The following is a 17,686-nucleotide window of genomic DNA, read 5'->3' as shown; positions in this document are numbered from 1 at the left end:
TTTATTATAACAAGACCAAGAAATAAATTCAAAACAATATTCTACATTTTTTGCTATGCCTTAGGCAATTGTACAAGTTGATTGATTAAACTATAGAAAACAGGTACATACTGTATACAGTATGTATGTTTATGTACTGTATATATAAAGGTCCTTTTACGAAGGGCTCCTTTTACGAAGGTGCGCTAGCGTTTTTAGCGCACGCATCGGATTAGCATGCGCGAGCCAAAAAACTACCACCTGCTCAAGAGGAGGCGGTAGCGGCTAGCGCACGCAACATTTTAGCGCGTGCTATTTCACGCGTTAAGGCCCTAACGCGCCTTTGTAAAAGGAGCCCTAAGATATGCTAAGAAATGGGCTAAGTTTGTTTTAATGCAGGCTTTCCTGCATGCCCATTTCTAATGTGTTCCTAAAATAGAACTTAAGCCCATTTCTAGCATGCTCCTAAAATAGAACTGTTTTTTAAAATTTTTACGGAACCTGTGTTAATTTTGTAGGTCTAGTGCTAAAGGAAAAAAATATTAGTGGGAGTCCTTAGCACCTCCAAGGCAGTAAGCATGCTTGTGTTAACTCCATATTAGCCAGTTAGCATGTTCTAATCTAAATGCACTAGTTGGATAATGCTTCTATGCCCATGACACAACCCCTCCCAAAATTATTATTTTTTTTTTTTTTAATAGTGTATCAATATTGCTCACTGAAAGGCAAATTACCGCAAAATGTTTTTGCATTTTTCACATGTTAAGCACACATTAGCACTTACCATGGTTTACAAAAAAAGAATTCCTTGTTATGTGCATAAGTTGGAGTCCTTCCCAAGCTGCACTCATGTGTATGGCCCCCTTGTATATATATGTTATATAAGTTAAGCAGGTATTTGAAGAATAGTGCTTTGGGCAGAATTCTGGCATTTAGGGGGAGTGCAAACATAGGTGCATTTAAATAATATTCTAACTATTTACTTGTATAACCAGTGCATTAATATTAGTATCTGTATTATAGAACACCATTGTAATTAATATGCAAGATATTCATTTTTCTTCTACAGAAATCTAGCAGTACTGTCTCAAAAAGCATGACTCTTTGGTATAAGGGCCAACTGTGCACCAAAGGTGGTGTGCTAGCAGAAATGAAATTTGGGGTGAATGCTTTATTGCTGCATGGATCTGCTGCTTGAATTTCTTGATAGTTCCTCGGAAGTCTTCCTTAACAGAAACTCACAGCTTTGCAAAGGTTGCACGGGAGCAGTATGAAAAGCTGTCCAACATGCACAACAACATGAAGAAATTGTATGAGAATTTAGGTGACTATTTCACCTTTGACCCCAATGTTGTCAGCATCGAGGAGTTTTTCGGTGATCTCAGCAGCTTCCGAACTCTCTTTTTGGTGAGTAAGGATGGAAGCTTACTGATGCAGTGGCACAGTAACACATAATATTGTTTTCTTTCCTTCTAACTCGCTTGCTAACATCATCTGTTTTGTATTTCGATCTGGGGGAGGATACATTTCAGAAGAGTTTAATCAGAAAACCGAACAGTTACCGATGTAAAATGAAGAACTGAAAAATGCCAATCCCTTTTATTGTAAATGGATGTGGCTGGGGGAAAGGTGTAACGCACAGGAATTTTATTTTGGTGTTCCTGCATTTGACTTATGGTGTAGACTTTGCATCTACAATAAAATAGATGCAAAGTCAGCAAGTTCCAAGATATTTTGGTGTCACCAGACCCAAATTTTTCAAAGGAAATTTTCTGACGAGATCACTTTTGAAAGTGTCCTTGCATATCTGTAAGTGAAATATATTGTTCAGAAAGGGAATGGGAATTTGTATACCTCCATTTTGTGGCTTTGACATTCAGGGCTCCTTTTACTAAACTGTGTTAGTGCATTAACGCGCGGAATAGTGCACATGAATTGCCGCGCGTGCTAGACCTTAGCACCAGCATTGCGCTGGCGTTATTTCTAGCTGTGTAGCGCGCGGTAATATCCTATGTGCGCTAAAAATGCTAGCACACCTTAGTAAAAGGAGCCCTCAAAGTGGTGGGCACTGGAGTTTTAAGTGACTTGGCCAAGGTCACAAGGAGCAGCACTGGATTTGATTTCAGAACCTCTAAGTGCAGAGGCAGCAGCTCTACCAGTGAGCCATACCTTCCTCCACTTATAGAATTTTAGCTTAACACAGATCATCCTAGCACCTAACTTTGGATGCCATTTATTGAATCTACCCCTATATGACTGACCTTGTGGTTTTACTAATTATAAATAGTAATGTTTGTTGGAGGACACGAATGAAATTACACTTTCTAATATAGGAAGGAGTTAAATACAGTAGACTCTGTTAACCAGAACTCAAGCAACCAGAACAAAAAAAATCAAAGAAATACTATAATACTTTAAATAAAAATGAAAATAAAATCAATTTCTGACAGAAATTTAAGTGTAAACTTGGCATGCCATACCTGAGAATGCCCATGCTTTACCTGTGATGTCCGGTAGTTTGTCTGGAACAGTTTATGGTATGGCATAGTAGGGGTATAGTATTAGTTAGGCGTGTTCTTAATAGTAACTCTCAAGCAACCAGAAGCTACATTTATCCGGCATTTATCAATCCCCATGGGTGCTAATTCACTGAGAGTCTACTGTATAAACAGATTTTAATATTAACATTTTCTATCATGCAGTTAGCTTTTGGAATAGCTTACTTTTAGAACTCAGACTACTTTCTAATTATATGTTTTGGAAGTATTTGAAAGTATTCTTATTTCATCAATATGTTGCAAATAGAATGTAGGCTGTATTAATGTATGGGATTTAACTGTACTTCCTAGGTATGCCTAATTTTTTTCATTGTAATTTTTTCATTTTTCATCATCTGTTTTAATTAGATTGTAGGGTCTTTTGAGCAGGAATTGTCTCTTGCATGTTTAATGTTAGTGCTGTGTATGTCTGGTAGTGCTATAGAAATGATAAACAGTAGTAGTAGTAACCCACAGTAAAATATTTAAGATACATGAGGAATATAAGAATTGTATTGGAATCGGTACATCAGAACATTTTAGTGTTTTTTGTTAACGTATTTTTCTCCGGGAAACTCTGGACACATGACTCTGCCCCATGCCACCTTCAGCCCCGCCCAGTTCTGACCCAAGTCCCGCCCTTACAAAGCCTCCTCTATTCTTCCAGATGAACTCCAGCCATGTCTGGAGGGCCTGGAGAATACGTGGATGTGCGTGACGTCATCCGCGCATGCTCAGAGGCCCTCCAGATGCGGCAGGAGCTCGTCGGGGCTTTCCAAAACCTGGACAAATGCCGAGTTATGGAAAGTCTGTCCTGGAACCCGGACAGTCCTTTAAAAAGAAGACATGTCTGGGTTTTTCCGGATGTCTGGTAACCTTGTATATACATGCATTGAGATCTTCAAGGTCAATAAAGCCAATGCTTTGAGTCTGTACACCACAAGCACAGCTGCTCCAGGACACATTCAAGAAGCCACCATAAAACTAGAAAGAAAGAGAATCAAAGAAGAGGCACAAATGGTTTTGTGCCATTGCCGATGCTAAGAAAACAAAATGGGTTGGAGAAGTAATAGAAGGCTGCTACCACCTCTGCTGCGTGTAAGCAAACTGAGTGGGAGGGATAGGAGCGTAAAGCGAATGTTGCTTGCTGCTGCTGTTTCTACACATAAAAATCCAAACTAGAAATGTTATGTCAGGAAGAGGAGGCAGCTGCTGTTGAGGTGTAGGTCATGATCCTTAAAAGGACTGCAGAATGAGAAGGTCAGGAGAGACAGATCAGCCAAATTGTTCCAGAGCATCCTGTCTACTGCACCAGAGACTGTCTTAATGGTTTAAAGAAAATTAATTCATTCTCAGGGCCAGAAGCAGAAGGGATAACAGATTCTGAAACAATGCATTCTTTTCATGATGTAGACTCTAATGGGGCTCTTGTGTCCACTGCAATGGACGCCACCTGCCAGATCAGTGTTCCACATGTTGCAAGCATATGAATTCTATGCAGCTGGCTTTTATTCACATATAAATGCATAGAGATACCCATTACTTGATGCATGTACCTAAACACTCATGGTAATCTGGGTCTATCACATGGCCACAACATTGCCATCAGCTGTGCCACATCCCTCATTCAGGCCAAATGAAGATAAGCAAACCAAATATCTGATGTTAGCTCGAACCAGAAATAGAAGCAAAATAATTTTTTTGTGCTAAGAAGTTGAGGAGGGGATATTCTACATGAAATGGCAGAAAAATACCTAGATTCTGTGACGGTTACATCTGTAAACATGCAGATTAGATGGGCCAATTCAAGTTTTTGTCATCACCTATTATGGTATTGATTAGGAGGAAGAGAGAAATGGGAATATTTTTCCTCTGAATCAATTCTCCTTTTTTTGGGCTAGAATTTTGAAGATCTTATGCATCTCTTATGCATCTCTTCAAAAGTTCTTCAAAAGGCATGGCTGATCCAACACTGGCACAGTACCTTGCATCAGTACCAACAAAAATACCAACTGGAGCATGAGATGTGCCAGATTTGGCCAGATATTTGGTTTCTAGTGAGGTTTTTTATACTGCTCTCACCAAATATGATAGATGTCCTAAAGAATACAGAACATGGAAGTATACATTCAGGGGCACTATAAGAACCCTGAGCATTGCTACAAGTAAGAAACTTGCCCTGTTGGTAAAATGACTACAGAATGAGTCCTCAACATTGGTGAAGAGGCTCAGTACAGAATAAATGATCCCACTGCAGGTTTACAATAACATAGGGAAAGCTAGAAGAATGCTAGATAACTCCAAAAAATAAATGAAAAAATTCATTTTTTTAAATAACTGGATTAAATAACTGGAAGCTTTCTTAAAATTTAAAATGAAGACTGCCATATGTTTTGTGACCTAGAACTCAAGTCAGGCAGAACTGATCCATGTATGTCACGTTTCTGTTGCTTAGACCCTCTTTCCGGGGATGAGTCCTTTTGTGACCCAGCTTACTTGAGAAATAGAACTCACAGGATACAAACATATAAAATAAAAAATCAGTATGATTTTTCTACCTTTTAATTATTTTCTACATTTATATGTGTTCTGGCAAAGTAAGAAACAGTCTGTTTTATGCAGGTTATATTGGGACTGACCAATGAAAGCCTTAGGCACTTTTCCTCATAGGAGGCTCATAAATAATAGCTTGGGGATGCAATGGTGTAGCGAGGATGAGAGGTGCCCCTCCCCTGCCCTCATCTCTGCCCCCCCCACTCCTGCCTGCTGCACATTCCCCCTTCCCTTCCTCTTCCCTGTACCTCTAGTTGAAGTTGTTGCTCACAGAGGTCAACAATGTGCTCCTTGTGACCCCATCAGCTCTCCCTCTGACATCACTTCCTATGCAGGGCACCTGAAAGTGACATCAGCAGGAGAGCCAATGCGGTCACAAAGAGCACATTTTTGACCGCTGCAAACAACAACTTCAACTAGAGTTATGGGGTAAAGGAAGGGGTTGCGCACGGGAAGGGGGGATATAAAAAGAGGCGGCGGGACGGAGAGGAGGAGAGGTTCTGGCGCCCCCACCAACATGATGCCCGGGGCGGACTGCCCCCCCTCGCATCCCCCTTACTACGCCACTGTGGGGATGAGACTCAGGGCTCCTTTTACTAAGGTGGGCTAGCGTTTTTAGCAAGCCAAGCGCTAAATGAAAAATACTAACGCAAGCTCTATGGAGGCATTAGCGTTTAGCGCGTGTGATATTGTAGTGTGCGCTAAAACCGCTAGCGCACCTTAGTAAAAGGAGCCCTCAGTATGATAAGCTGGATCAAAAATTGATTGACTGATAGATGGCAGAGGGTTACTGAATGGAATTCACTCGGAGGAAAGAAAGGTGAGTAGTGGAGTGCCTCAGGGATCAATGAGGTATCAATTAGCATATAGAAAAAAAACAGGTTGATGAGAACAAGCCAGCATAGTTTCTGTACTGGAAGATCTTGCCAAACGAACCTACTGCACTTCTTTGAGGAGATATGCGAACAATTGTCTAAGGTGACCCCATAGACATAGTATACCTGGACTTCCAGAATTCCTTCAACAAGGTACCTCACGAGCGCCTACTAAGGAAACTGTGGATCAGAAACTGGCTGGCGGACAGGAAACAGAGGGTAGGACTAATGGGACACTATTCTGACTGGAAAGGGGTCATGAGTGGCGTCCCACAAGGGTCAGTGCTGGGACCACTCCTGTTCAATATATTTATTAACGACCTGGAAACAGGGACCAAGTGCAAAGTTATAAAATTTGCGGATGATACAAAACTGTCCGGTACAGTTAGATCTGTTGAGGAATGTAAAGAACTTCAAAGGGACCTGAACAAGCTGAGTGAGTGGGCAAATAAATGGCAGATGAGCTTCAATGTGGAAAAATGTAAAGTCATGCACATAGGGAAAGGAAACCCGATGTATTTTGGGTTTCAAAATGGGATTGGACGAGTTCCTAAAGGATAAGGGGATTGAGGGGTACGAGTAGAGGGTTACTATATAGTACAAAATGCTTTGGAGTAATAGATCACTCACAGGTCATTGACTTGGGGGGCCGCCGCGGGAGCGGACTGCTAGGCATGATGGACCTATGGTCTAACTCGGCAGAGGCGATGCTTATGTTCTTATGTTCTTATCAGTACTGGGATCAATTTTGTTCACCATATTTGTGAACATTAAATGAAGGGTTAGAAGGAAAAGTATGCCTTTTTTTTTTTTTTTTGCAGATGACATAAAGATTTGCAACAGAGTGGACATCCCAGAAAGATTATGAGAAATGATCTGCAGAAACTGGAAGACTGGTCTAATTTTTGGCAGTTGAAATTTAATGCAATTAAAAAAACACAGAGTGATGATGTACTTGGGGAATAGAAATCCAAAGGAGCTCTATGAATTAGGGGGTAAGGGGCTAGTATGCATAGACCAGGAGAGGGACCTTGGGGTCATAGTGTCTGAAAATCTCAAGGCGGTGATCATAGCCAGAAAGATGCTAGGCTGCATAGAAAGAGAAGAAGAAGAAAGGAGAAAAAAAAGAAGATACTAGTACCCCTGCACAAGTCATCGGTGAAACCCCACTTAAGAGTATTGTGTGTAAATTTGGAGGCTGTATCTTGCTAAGGATATGAAAAGATTTGAAATGGAGGCTAATGAAAATGGCATGAAGGCTGTTCCAAAAGACATATTGGAAGAGACTTGAGTATGTATACCCTATAGGAAAGGAGGGATAGGGGCAATATGATTCAGCTGTGTAAATACATGAAAGATATATAAACAAATATTTTTCAGAGATGTATAATAGATGACATGAATTAAGGTTGCAAGGTGGTTCATATGTTGCGAGCGTGCTCCTATCCTGTGAAGAGTTGTTGCGTGGTGGTCTGTCTTCCTCGGGTCTTTTCTTTGCTCATTGTCAACTGAGGCATTATATTCAGTCTCTTCCTCGGGGTTCTCTTTCGTTGGATTTTGGGATCAGTTTTCGCGCTTTTTTTGGAGGGGGGTGAGGACCCTGCCTCCCGGATCTCGGTCTCCTTATACCATAAACAGCTTGGGGCCCTGGGACCGCCGCGGGATTTTTCCTTGGTGCTGAAGGCTTGGCAGAAGGATTTGGGGTGGGAGCTTGGGGTGGGTCTTTTGCTTCGGGCTCTACGTGCTATCCCTGCTTTGGTGCATAGTGCAGAGCTTCGAGAGTGCCATTTCTGGACCTTGTTGAGAGCGTATGCCTCCCAGAGCTGGGCCTATCATATGGGTTGTGTCGATACCCCCTACTGTCTCACCTGTCATGTGGAGGTGAACTCTTACTATCATGGTCTTTGGGGTTGTGAGAGTATTCAGAGTTTTTGGGGGGCCTTGGCTTCCTTTCTTCAGGGGCTGTTACGGGTATCTGTTCCTGTCTCTGCATATCATATGTTGTTTGCACATTTTTCTTTGTTTTCTGTGTATACTTCTGCTGAGAAATTGTTTTTGAGCAAATGTTATATTTTGGGGAAGAAGTGTATACTGAATTTCTGGTTGGCGGATGTTCCTCCCTCCTTCTGGTATTGGAGGAATAAATTACATGGCCTTCTCAGCTGGGAGGCCCACCTGGCTTCTTCCTCTCGGCGAAGGAGCAGAGACTTTGTTCATATTTGGACTCCCTATTTGGACATTTTGTCTCCTCGGGTGCGTAGTCGTATCTTGAATAGACTGCGGTTGTATTCCAGTCCGCCTGTCTGATCTGGGGGAGGGGGCTGGGGTGTTGGGGGAGTGGGGGTTTTGGGGAGGGGTCTGTTTTGGGGGATTTGGGGGGTAGGGGGTTCTTTGTAACCTGAGAGGACATCAGAGTCCAGTCCACTTGGGGGGTGGGGAGCCCTGTTTTCTTTTGTTGGGGGGGGGACAAATACCAATACTTTTGTCTGCTGTTTGCATTTGTTATGGATTGTTGCTTAATAAAAACAGATTTCGCTTAAAAAAAGGTTGCAAGGTGGTAGACTTAGGAAAAACAATACAGAAATACTTTTTCATGGAGACAGTGAAAACCCAGACAATGTCCTTTAGTGTATTAGTTTTCTATTTTGTGTATGTTAAGAGTACCTAGTTTATCTACATTTAAAATTATGTATATGATATTGTTATTCACCTAAAGTGTAGATAGGTTGGTTATAAATACTACAGATAAAATAAAAAATAAATATTGTGGCTTTATAGGCAAACCCCTGGCAGAACATAAAACTTGCTCATAAGAGTATTGTATCTTACAGCTGACCTATCTAAAGACAGTAAAACCACAATTAATTGTGCAGTGTATGACAGTCACAAACACCTTATAGCTCTAAACCCAGATCCTACAAATCGAATCCTAAATCTTCTGCCCTTGTCTTAAAGTATGGTAAGCAAAATGAGGGGAAAAACATTTTAAAAGTATCTGTATCTAATATATGAACTGCTTTGGTTGTACCCATTACAGAAAGTTGGTATGTTGAGAATTTTAAACACAGACAGTGATGGCAGATGAAGATCTGTTTAGTCTCTCTAGTCTGCCCAGCAGTTTGGCTGCAGCATAGCTTAATCATACAGTATATTATTTGAAATCAACATAACATTATATCCATCCCTGTATTCAGTGGTGTACCAAGGAAGGAGGGGCGGTCCTCCCCGGGTGCATGCTCCAAGGGGGTGCACAGCCAACCGGGTCTGGAACCTCCCACGCTGCTGTAAATGGCACCTCAGCGCGGCTGCTGTACTTATTCTGGAGCAGAGTCGGCAGCCACGCTGAAGTGCAGGAAGATCCCGCGATGCCTGCGTCTATCGATTCTGCTCCAGAAGAGGTAAGTGACGGAGGGGGGTGGATTGGCAGCCGTAGTCATCACAGGACCTTGCCGCAACTGCCTGAGTCTGCCGGCCCACCCCCCTCCGACGTCATTTACCTTTTCCGGAGCAGAGTCGATAGAAGCAGTCATTGCGGGACCTTGCTTATTTGGATGGAGAGAAAAAGGAGCATAGCAGGGTGGTGGAAGGAGAAAAATAAGGAACTACTTTTCTGAGTCCGACTTCTCCCAGATATTGTATGCCTTAGTCCTCTCCCGCATGGACTACTGCAATGCACTATTCAACGGTCACACGGATGAGAGAATACAATTTGGATGGAGAGAGAAAGGAGCATAGCAGGGTGGTGGAAGGAGAAAAAGGGAGTCAGCATGGTATGGAAGGGTGGTGAAGGGATAGAAAGGGGTTCAGGCTGGTATGGAAGCATGGTGAAAGGTGAGAAAGGGGGGTCAGAGTGGTGGAGGGAGAGAAAGGGAGTCAGGGTGGTATGGAAGGGTAGTGAAGGGTGAGAAAGGGGGCCAGGGTGGTATGGAAGGCTGATGGAGGGAGAGAAAAGGGGCAGATGCTGATGGAATTGATGTGCAGAGGAAGGGGAAAGAGACATAAGGAGGAAGGATACTGCATGTAATTTGGTTGTTGGGAAAGAAATATGCTGATGGAAGTGGGGGGAAGGGAGAGGAGAAAGTAAAATGCCAGACCATGGGGGTGTGGGAGAGGGAAGAAGAGGAGAGGAGAGAGATGCCAGACCATTGGAGGAGGGAAAGGAAGAAGATGGATGCCAGACCAATGGGGGCGAAGGGAGGTATTGGAAGGGGAATAGAAGGAGAGAAGATACCATATAGAAGGGGCAGAGAGAGGGTAGACAGTGGATGAAAGGAAGAGAGTGACAAGAAGATGAGGAAAGCAGAAACCAGAGAAGACAAGGTAGAAAAAAAATTATATTTATTTTTTTTTTTGCTTTAGGGGAAATGCATCGCTGTTTCTGTGGTGTTGCATTGTAGGCAGATTCCAGCTTCTTAGTGCTTCAGTTTAACCTTTGTCTATGTATTTCTATTTTATCTCCCCTTTTACAAAACTATAGAGTGTTTTTTAGCTTTGACCGTGGTGGTAACAGCTCTGATGCTCAGAATTATATGAGCATCTGAGCTGTTACCACCGTGGCTATAAACCACACTACAGTTTTGTAAAAGGGGGAGGGGTTAGTTTGTGATTACATATTCCATATTAGGCGAAGGTGTTTTCTGTGTTCTGTGTGTTCGAAAAGACATGGTTTTCTGTTAGGATTGACTGTGTAGGATTGATCTGTACTAGTCTGGCTTGTTTAATTTTGCTCACTGTAGTATGTAAGATGCTGCCTTTTCCTAGGTATACTCTTGTGTGACGTGTGGATTGTTACTAAAAATCATATTTTTTATACATATGGGGGGGAAGTCAAAAAATGATGGGCCCTGGGTATCACATATGCTGAGTATTCAGTATCTAAGTAATTACAGGGAGGGCTGTTCTCAGAGTCACACAGTTACAATACCTGAAAGCTGCTAACTTTGCAGATTATTTTCCAGAATTAACATAAATATGTTCATATGGACTGTAGAAGTCTCTGTACAATGCCATCTTTTTACTTAATTTAGATTACCATCAACCAGGAAGCAAACCCAACACAAGAAAATATACAACAATGCTATCAACTTAGAACAGGGGTGTTAAACTCAATCACATAAGGGGCCAAAATCTAAAACATAGGCTAAGTCATGGGCCAAATTTTTTACTAAGATACTTAGGGGTCCTTTTATTAAGGTACACTAAATGATTTAGCGCACGCTAAATGCGCTTCTTAATAAAAGGACCTCTTAGTCTTAGTAGAAATATAGGGTTACCACCTCTCCACGCCGGCTCTGTGATGTAAACAAAATAAATTTAAAAAAAAAACTTTTCCTCTCTCTTTAAGGTCCTAGTTCACGCTTGCTGTCTTAACACCAGCTCTGGAGGGTTATAAGTATATATTTATTCCTTTTGGTTTGCAGTGAGGATATATTCAAGCAAGCTTCCTAGCTATTAATAATAATTCAAATTCCACATGCTTTCCATTTCCTTCAAGTTTCACGCTCTGCAAACTTCAGCAATCTGCTGCCTAGGTCCGGACACCGCCCACAGGAGCCTCTTTATAAGCACCATCAGAGGGCAGGAACTGCATCCTGAGGTTTGCACACCCTGGTCTCCTGAAACGTACCTGCCGGCTACATGCCAAGGTGTTCTCCGCTCCTCCTTTTCCAGTACCAACCAATCAAAAAGGCTTGCAAGCAAGCTCCATCTCAGGGCACTTAACGTTTTCCTGTATCGTGGGGTGCAGGGGTGGGGATCCCTCGGTGTGAGACGATCATAGCACTGGGGGAGAGAATGCCCAGCAAATACTCTACAGTCGGTCCCCGCAGCACGTTCCCTCTGCTGCAGTCCCGCCCTTCCTCTGACGTACGGGACTGCAGCAGATTGAACGTGCTGCTGAGGCTACAGCAGCCTGCAAGGATCGCTACGGCCGGCCAGTGATCCTCTGCAGGCTGCTGATGCAGTGCTTGTACCAGCCTATGAGGAAAAGATAGCGCAAGAAGCCAAAAACTTCAAGCCCTTTTTTAGATACATAAAAGGGAAAAAACCAGCAAAGGAAGCAGTGGGCCTTCTCGATGACCAAGGAATAAAAGGGTGCATCAAGGATGACAAACGGATTGCGGATAGGCTAAATTCATTCTTCGCATCTGTCTTTACTGAGGAGGACATTGCATCAATGCCCGAACCAGGGAAAGTATCAAAGGGAGAAATTGAGGATAGCCTCATTACAATGGATGTGGACTTGGACATGATATACTATCAGATCGATAGACTAAGACGTGACAAGTCCCCTGGACCGGATGGAATTCACCCGAGAGTGCTAAAGGAACTTAAGGTAGAAATCGGAGAGCTTTTACAAACCCTAGCTAACTTGTCAATTAAAACCGGACAAATACCAGATGACTGGAAGATAGCAAATGTCATTCCAATCTTCAAAAAAGGATCGAGAGGAGAACCGGACAACTATAGACCTGTGAGTCTTACGTCGGTTCCTGGATAGATGGTGGAAGCATTAATCAAGGATAGCATAGTGCAACACCTGGAGAATCACGACTTGATGAGAGCTAGTCAACACGGCTTCAGGAAGGGGAAGTCATGTTTGACAAATTTACTTCAATTTTTTGAAAAGGTGAACAAACAAATCGATAGCGGAGACCCGGTGGATATAATATACTTGGACTTCCAGAAGGCGTTCGACAAGGTTCTACACGCTAGGCTTCTGAGGAAACTACAAAGCCATGGGATTGAAGGGGATATACTAGGATGGATAGGAAATTGGCTGGAGAACAGATTGCAGAGGGTAGGCATAAATGGGAAGTTCTCGGACTGGGAAAAGGTGACAAGCGGTGTGCCCCAGGGCTCGGTTCTCGGACCAATATTATTCAACATATTCATAAATGACCTAGAGGAGGAAACGACGAGCAATATAATCGCAGATGACACAAAACTGTGTCGATCAGTTGGATCACAAAAGGACATTGAAGAACTCCAGAGAGATCTGAACCAGCTAGAGAAATGGGTGGAAAAGTGGCAGATGAAGTTTAATATAGCAAATGCAAAGTGATTCATCTGGGTACGAAAAACAAGGAACATGATTATAAAATGTTAGGTGTGACATTGGGCAAGAGCGAACAAGAAGGGGACCTGGGGGTACTGATAGACAGGACCCTGAAGCCATCGGTGCAATGCGCAGCGGCAGCAAAGAAAGCGAACAGGATGTTAGGCATGATAAAGAAGGGTATTACGAGTAGATCGGCGGACGTCATAATGCCGCTTTACAGAGCAATGGTAAGACCACACCTGGAGTACTGTGTCCAACACTGGTCTCCTTACCTAAAGAAGGATATAACCCTGCTGGACAGGGTGCAGAGGTGAGCCACAAAGCTCGTAAAAGGAATGGGAAATTTGAGCTATAAAGAATGCCTCAGAAAACTAAGCTTGTTCACCCTTGAGAAGAGAAGACTGAGAGGGGATTTGATAGAGACTTTTAAAATACTAAAAGGTTTTGACAAAATAGAGCAAGAAGCATCATTTTTGACGTTGTCAAATGTGACTAGGACGAGAGGTCATAGACTGAAATTGAGGGGCGACAGGCCCAGGACAAATGTCAGAAAGTTCTGTTTTACACAGCGAGTGGTGGATGCTTGGAATGCTCTCCCGGAGGAGGTAATGACGGAAATCTCCATTATGGTATTCAAATGCAATTTGGATGCACACCTCCTTGCAAATCACATTGAGGGATATGGGAAAATAAGATCTTCATAAGGGAACACCTAGATTGGCCTCCGCGTGTGCGGGTCACCGGACTGGATGGACCAAAGGTCTGATTCGGTGAAGGCATTTCTTATGTTCTTATTTCTTTTTTTTCTTTTTTTAATTCTTTATTCATTTTATAACTGCATCAAGTACAACAATATTGATACTAACATTGTAACATAGATAATACCCTTGAGAATTTACAATTAATCTTTATCAAATTAAATTTATCCCCCTCCCTCCCTACATTTTATATTTCATAAATTCATTGTTATCAAAAATAAAATCCCCCTCCCCCGCCCTATTTTTCATTTATACTTAACAGGGAAGAAAAATATATACTTATTCTTTACAGTATTCTGATAATGGCCTCCACACATCTTGAAATTTATTAAAATTTTCTTTTTGAATGGCTAATGTTCTTTCCATTTTATAAATATGGCATACTGAATTCCACCAAAACCTGAAGTTTAGTCTATCCCAACTTTTCCATTTCTGATGCTATTTAGGCCAGCTTAAGTGTAAAGTTGAAAATGTCTGGCGGGCCAAATTTTACTACTCCACAGGCCAGATTTTGACATGTCTGACTTGGAGGATCTCTCCACAGGACTTTCCAACCTAGTGGAAATTTCTTTAAAACCCAATTCAAAAATCAGTTGATGTGGCTGCCGTGGACTGGCACACAGAGATAAAAACCCTATACGAAGGGCTAGAACCAGTCAAACAGATCAAATACTATCCTCACAAATACTCTTCCCCTTGGTTTACTGATGACTTGAGAACTAAGGAAAGCGGAAAGAAAATGGTACAAATCTAGGCAAAACAAGTCCAAATGGAAGGAACTACATGAAGAATATAAAAAAGCCACCCTAGAGGCTAAAAAGATCTACTACTCCCAACAACTATTAAAGATTCCCAATAGATCAAAAACAAGTTTAAACTAACAAAAAAGATATAACATTAAAAAAAAAAAAAAAACCCAACAATGCCTTAACACCCAACTCAATGAAGTAATCCAAGAGCATTGTGCTGTTGACAGAGTAGACAAAATACAGTCTCACCTCGACTCCAGGGCACTACCGGCATCACTCCCCCATGACTCAGACAAGAAAATTATGTTGCATTTATTGTTAGTTTTAAACTGAATAAAGAATTTAAAAAAAAGCAAAAACCTACAGCTGGGAACCTAACCCACTTCAAAACTGTCTCACATGACAACATCACAGAGATACTAAACACTATTCACCTATCTGGCTCAAACATAGACCCCTGACTGCCACACCTCCTAATGGCTGTGAAAGATGTCTTTGTGAACTCCATCCTTCCTCTCATCAACACCTCTCTACAAACAGGCAAAGTATCAGTAAACTGGAAGTCAGCGGTGATCAGACTGATTTTGAAAAAAAACACGCTTGACCCTAACATACCCGGCAACTTTAGACCGGTCTCCAACCTACCCTTTGTCTCCAAGATCCTTGAATAAACCAATTACCATACACTCTTATCAATGAACAAGAAGCCCTATCCGCCTTCCAATTGGAATTCAGAAAATTCCACAGTGCTGAAACCATCCTTCTCGACATCATTGATGACTGCTGGAAACTCATGGACAAGGGTAACACTGTCCTTCTGGTGCTGGTGGATCTTAGTGCGGCATTCAACACTATTGACCACCCTCTTCTCGTGTGGCTCTCTGAAATTGGTATCAGAGACACTGTGTTACAATGGTTTGTCTCTTTCGTGAATAATAGATCCCAAAGCATATTGTTCAATGATGTACTATCAAATCCAAAACTGATCAAATACAATGTTCCGCAGGGTCTCTGCTATCTTCCCTATTATTCAATCTCTACATTAGACCTGTCCTAGAAATAGCCCTCAAATACTAAATACAGATTCACTTTTTTGCGGATGACATCCAACTATACCTACCGCTAGGAGAAACCCTTGAGGCCCATACCACGAAACTCCTAAACTTCCTCTCGGAAATCAAAAATTGTATGTTCATCAACAAATTACAACTAAACACCTCCAAAACGGAACTCCTTGGAATCCACAAAGAACACTGCAGCTACATCTGTCCCTCGCTGCACTGGGACTCGACTACCATAACTACAAAAGATCAAGCCTAGGAATACTCCTTGACTCCAACCTGTTGCTTTCCAGTCACATCTCTCAGGTGGTATCTTCCTCATTCTACTACTTATGTTAATTCCGAAAAATAAGGAACTACTTTTCTGAGTCCGACTTCTCCCAGCTATTGTATGCCTTAGTCCTCTCCTGCTGGACTACTGCAATGCGCTATTCAACGGTCACATGGATGAGAGAATATAATTTCCCCAACATGTACAAAATACAGCAACCAGGCTTTTAAACAATCTCCATCTCCATGACTCTCTCCCAGGCTCTGTTGTTGGCTCACTGGCAGCCCTTAGCAAAACGTTGTGTCTTCAAGGGCCTGATGCTAGCATTCAAATCCTTGCGCACAACATGGTGCAGGGCTATGTAATGACCAAACTTCCTCAGTATGTGCCAAACAAGTCCCTTCGATCCCAGGATAAAATATACCTCAAAACGCCCTCTGGCCATGCCCTTCAACTGCAGACTGCCAAACGACATTCCTACTCTCACTTCATACCGAGCCACTAGAATCAACTGTCCCCGCAAATTAGATCCCTTGAAGGACTCCTCAACTTTAGGAAAACAATAAAACATACCTGTTCATCTAACTCTCCTGCTCACAACCGATAAATGACAATGAAATGTATATGGATACATGACCCTCGATAGGTGTTACGTTAGGATAAAAACTTTTATTGAAAAATCTGGCACTGTAACTGTCTAATTCAACCTGTAAACTGTATATTATGGACATTGATATTAGATCCCTAGTATGTGTTGAGTTAGGTTAATAACTTTATATTATGCATTAGGATAAAATTTGTACAGAAAACCTTACACTGTAAGGAGGAGGAGTGTGGCGCAGTGGTTGGATCTACAGCCTCAGCACCCTGGGGTTGTGGGTTCAAACCCCGCGCTGCTCCTTGTGACCCTGGGCAAGTCACTTAATCCTCCATAACCCCAGGTACGTTAGATAGATTGGGAGCCCACCGGGACAGAGAGGGAAAATGCTTGAGTACCTGATTGTAAAAACCGCTTAGATAACCTCGATAGGCGGTATATAAAATCCTAATAAACTTGAAACTTGATAACTATGTCAAACTGTAACCAGTAAAACTGTATATTATGTATATTAATATTAGACCTCCTAGTATGTGTCAAGTTAGGATAAAAACTTGTATTGTAAACTTGTACTGAAATTATGTATGTTAATCTGTAACCCATTCTGAGCTGTTTGGAGACAGTGGGATATAAAATGAATGAATTAAATAAATAAAATAATCTAGCCACATACCCTGCCTCCACTGGTAGAGGAGGACATTTCAGCTCTGGCATGCTGGAAAATTCTGTGTCCAAACATTCAATATATACTATGTTTGAAAGCTTTAAAAGAGGGAGAATGATGTGAGTTAGATGGATTATGTGGTTACAGTGATAAAGTATTTGCCAGGTAAGGGGCCCTTTTACTAAAGCTTAATATGTGCTAACGGACATTAGTACATGCTAAATGCTGCATATCTTATTCATGTGTCACTTTGTGCATGCTAATATCCCTTATCATTTGCTAAGCTTTATTAAAAGGCCCTAAGAATGCAGAATTTCAAAAATGTTTCTAGACTTATGTACACCACTGTAATTAAAACTGGAACTAATGAAGATGGCTGTTAAAGAAGTGGAGGGTTTTGAAAGTTTATTACTGAAATCTAAGAGTATGCAAAATTACCTTCTTGTTAGTTTATTACCCTCTGGATAGTGTTGAACATGAAAGTGGACTGGATATTTTTTTTTAGAAATATTTTTTTAAGCACCCTAGATATTTGAATCCTTGGAGATGTTAACTTCCATATGGATGATTTGAATAATGCT

General features: G+C 41.8%; 1 protein-coding gene across 5 annotated transcripts in view; it reads left to right on the top strand.

The window, feature by feature from the left end:
* The window catches only part of DIAPH2 (diaphanous related formin 2), a 1,499,255-nt gene that overhangs the window by 1,142,117 nt on the left and 339,452 nt on the right, over positions 1 to 17,686 (top strand). For 4 of the 5 annotated variants that reach the window (XM_033944799.1, XM_033944798.1, XM_033944797.1 and 1 more), the window contains one exon: positions 1,222 to 1,386. In XM_033944799.1, coding sequence (XP_033800690.1) covers positions 1,222 to 1,386 — 165 coding nt within the window. Of the gene's footprint in view, positions 1 to 1,221; positions 1,387 to 6,765; positions 6,889 to 17,686 lie in introns of those variants that run through there. The other variant, XM_033944800.1, reaches the window with a different exon arrangement.

The sequence above is a fragment of the Geotrypetes seraphini genome, chromosome 5 (assembly GCF_902459505.1).
Source record: "Geotrypetes seraphini chromosome 5, aGeoSer1.1, whole genome shotgun sequence".
NCBI classification, from domain to species: Eukaryota; Metazoa; Chordata; class Amphibia; order Gymnophiona; family Dermophiidae; genus Geotrypetes; species Geotrypetes seraphini.
This window is presented reverse-complemented; position numbering and strand designations above follow the sequence as displayed.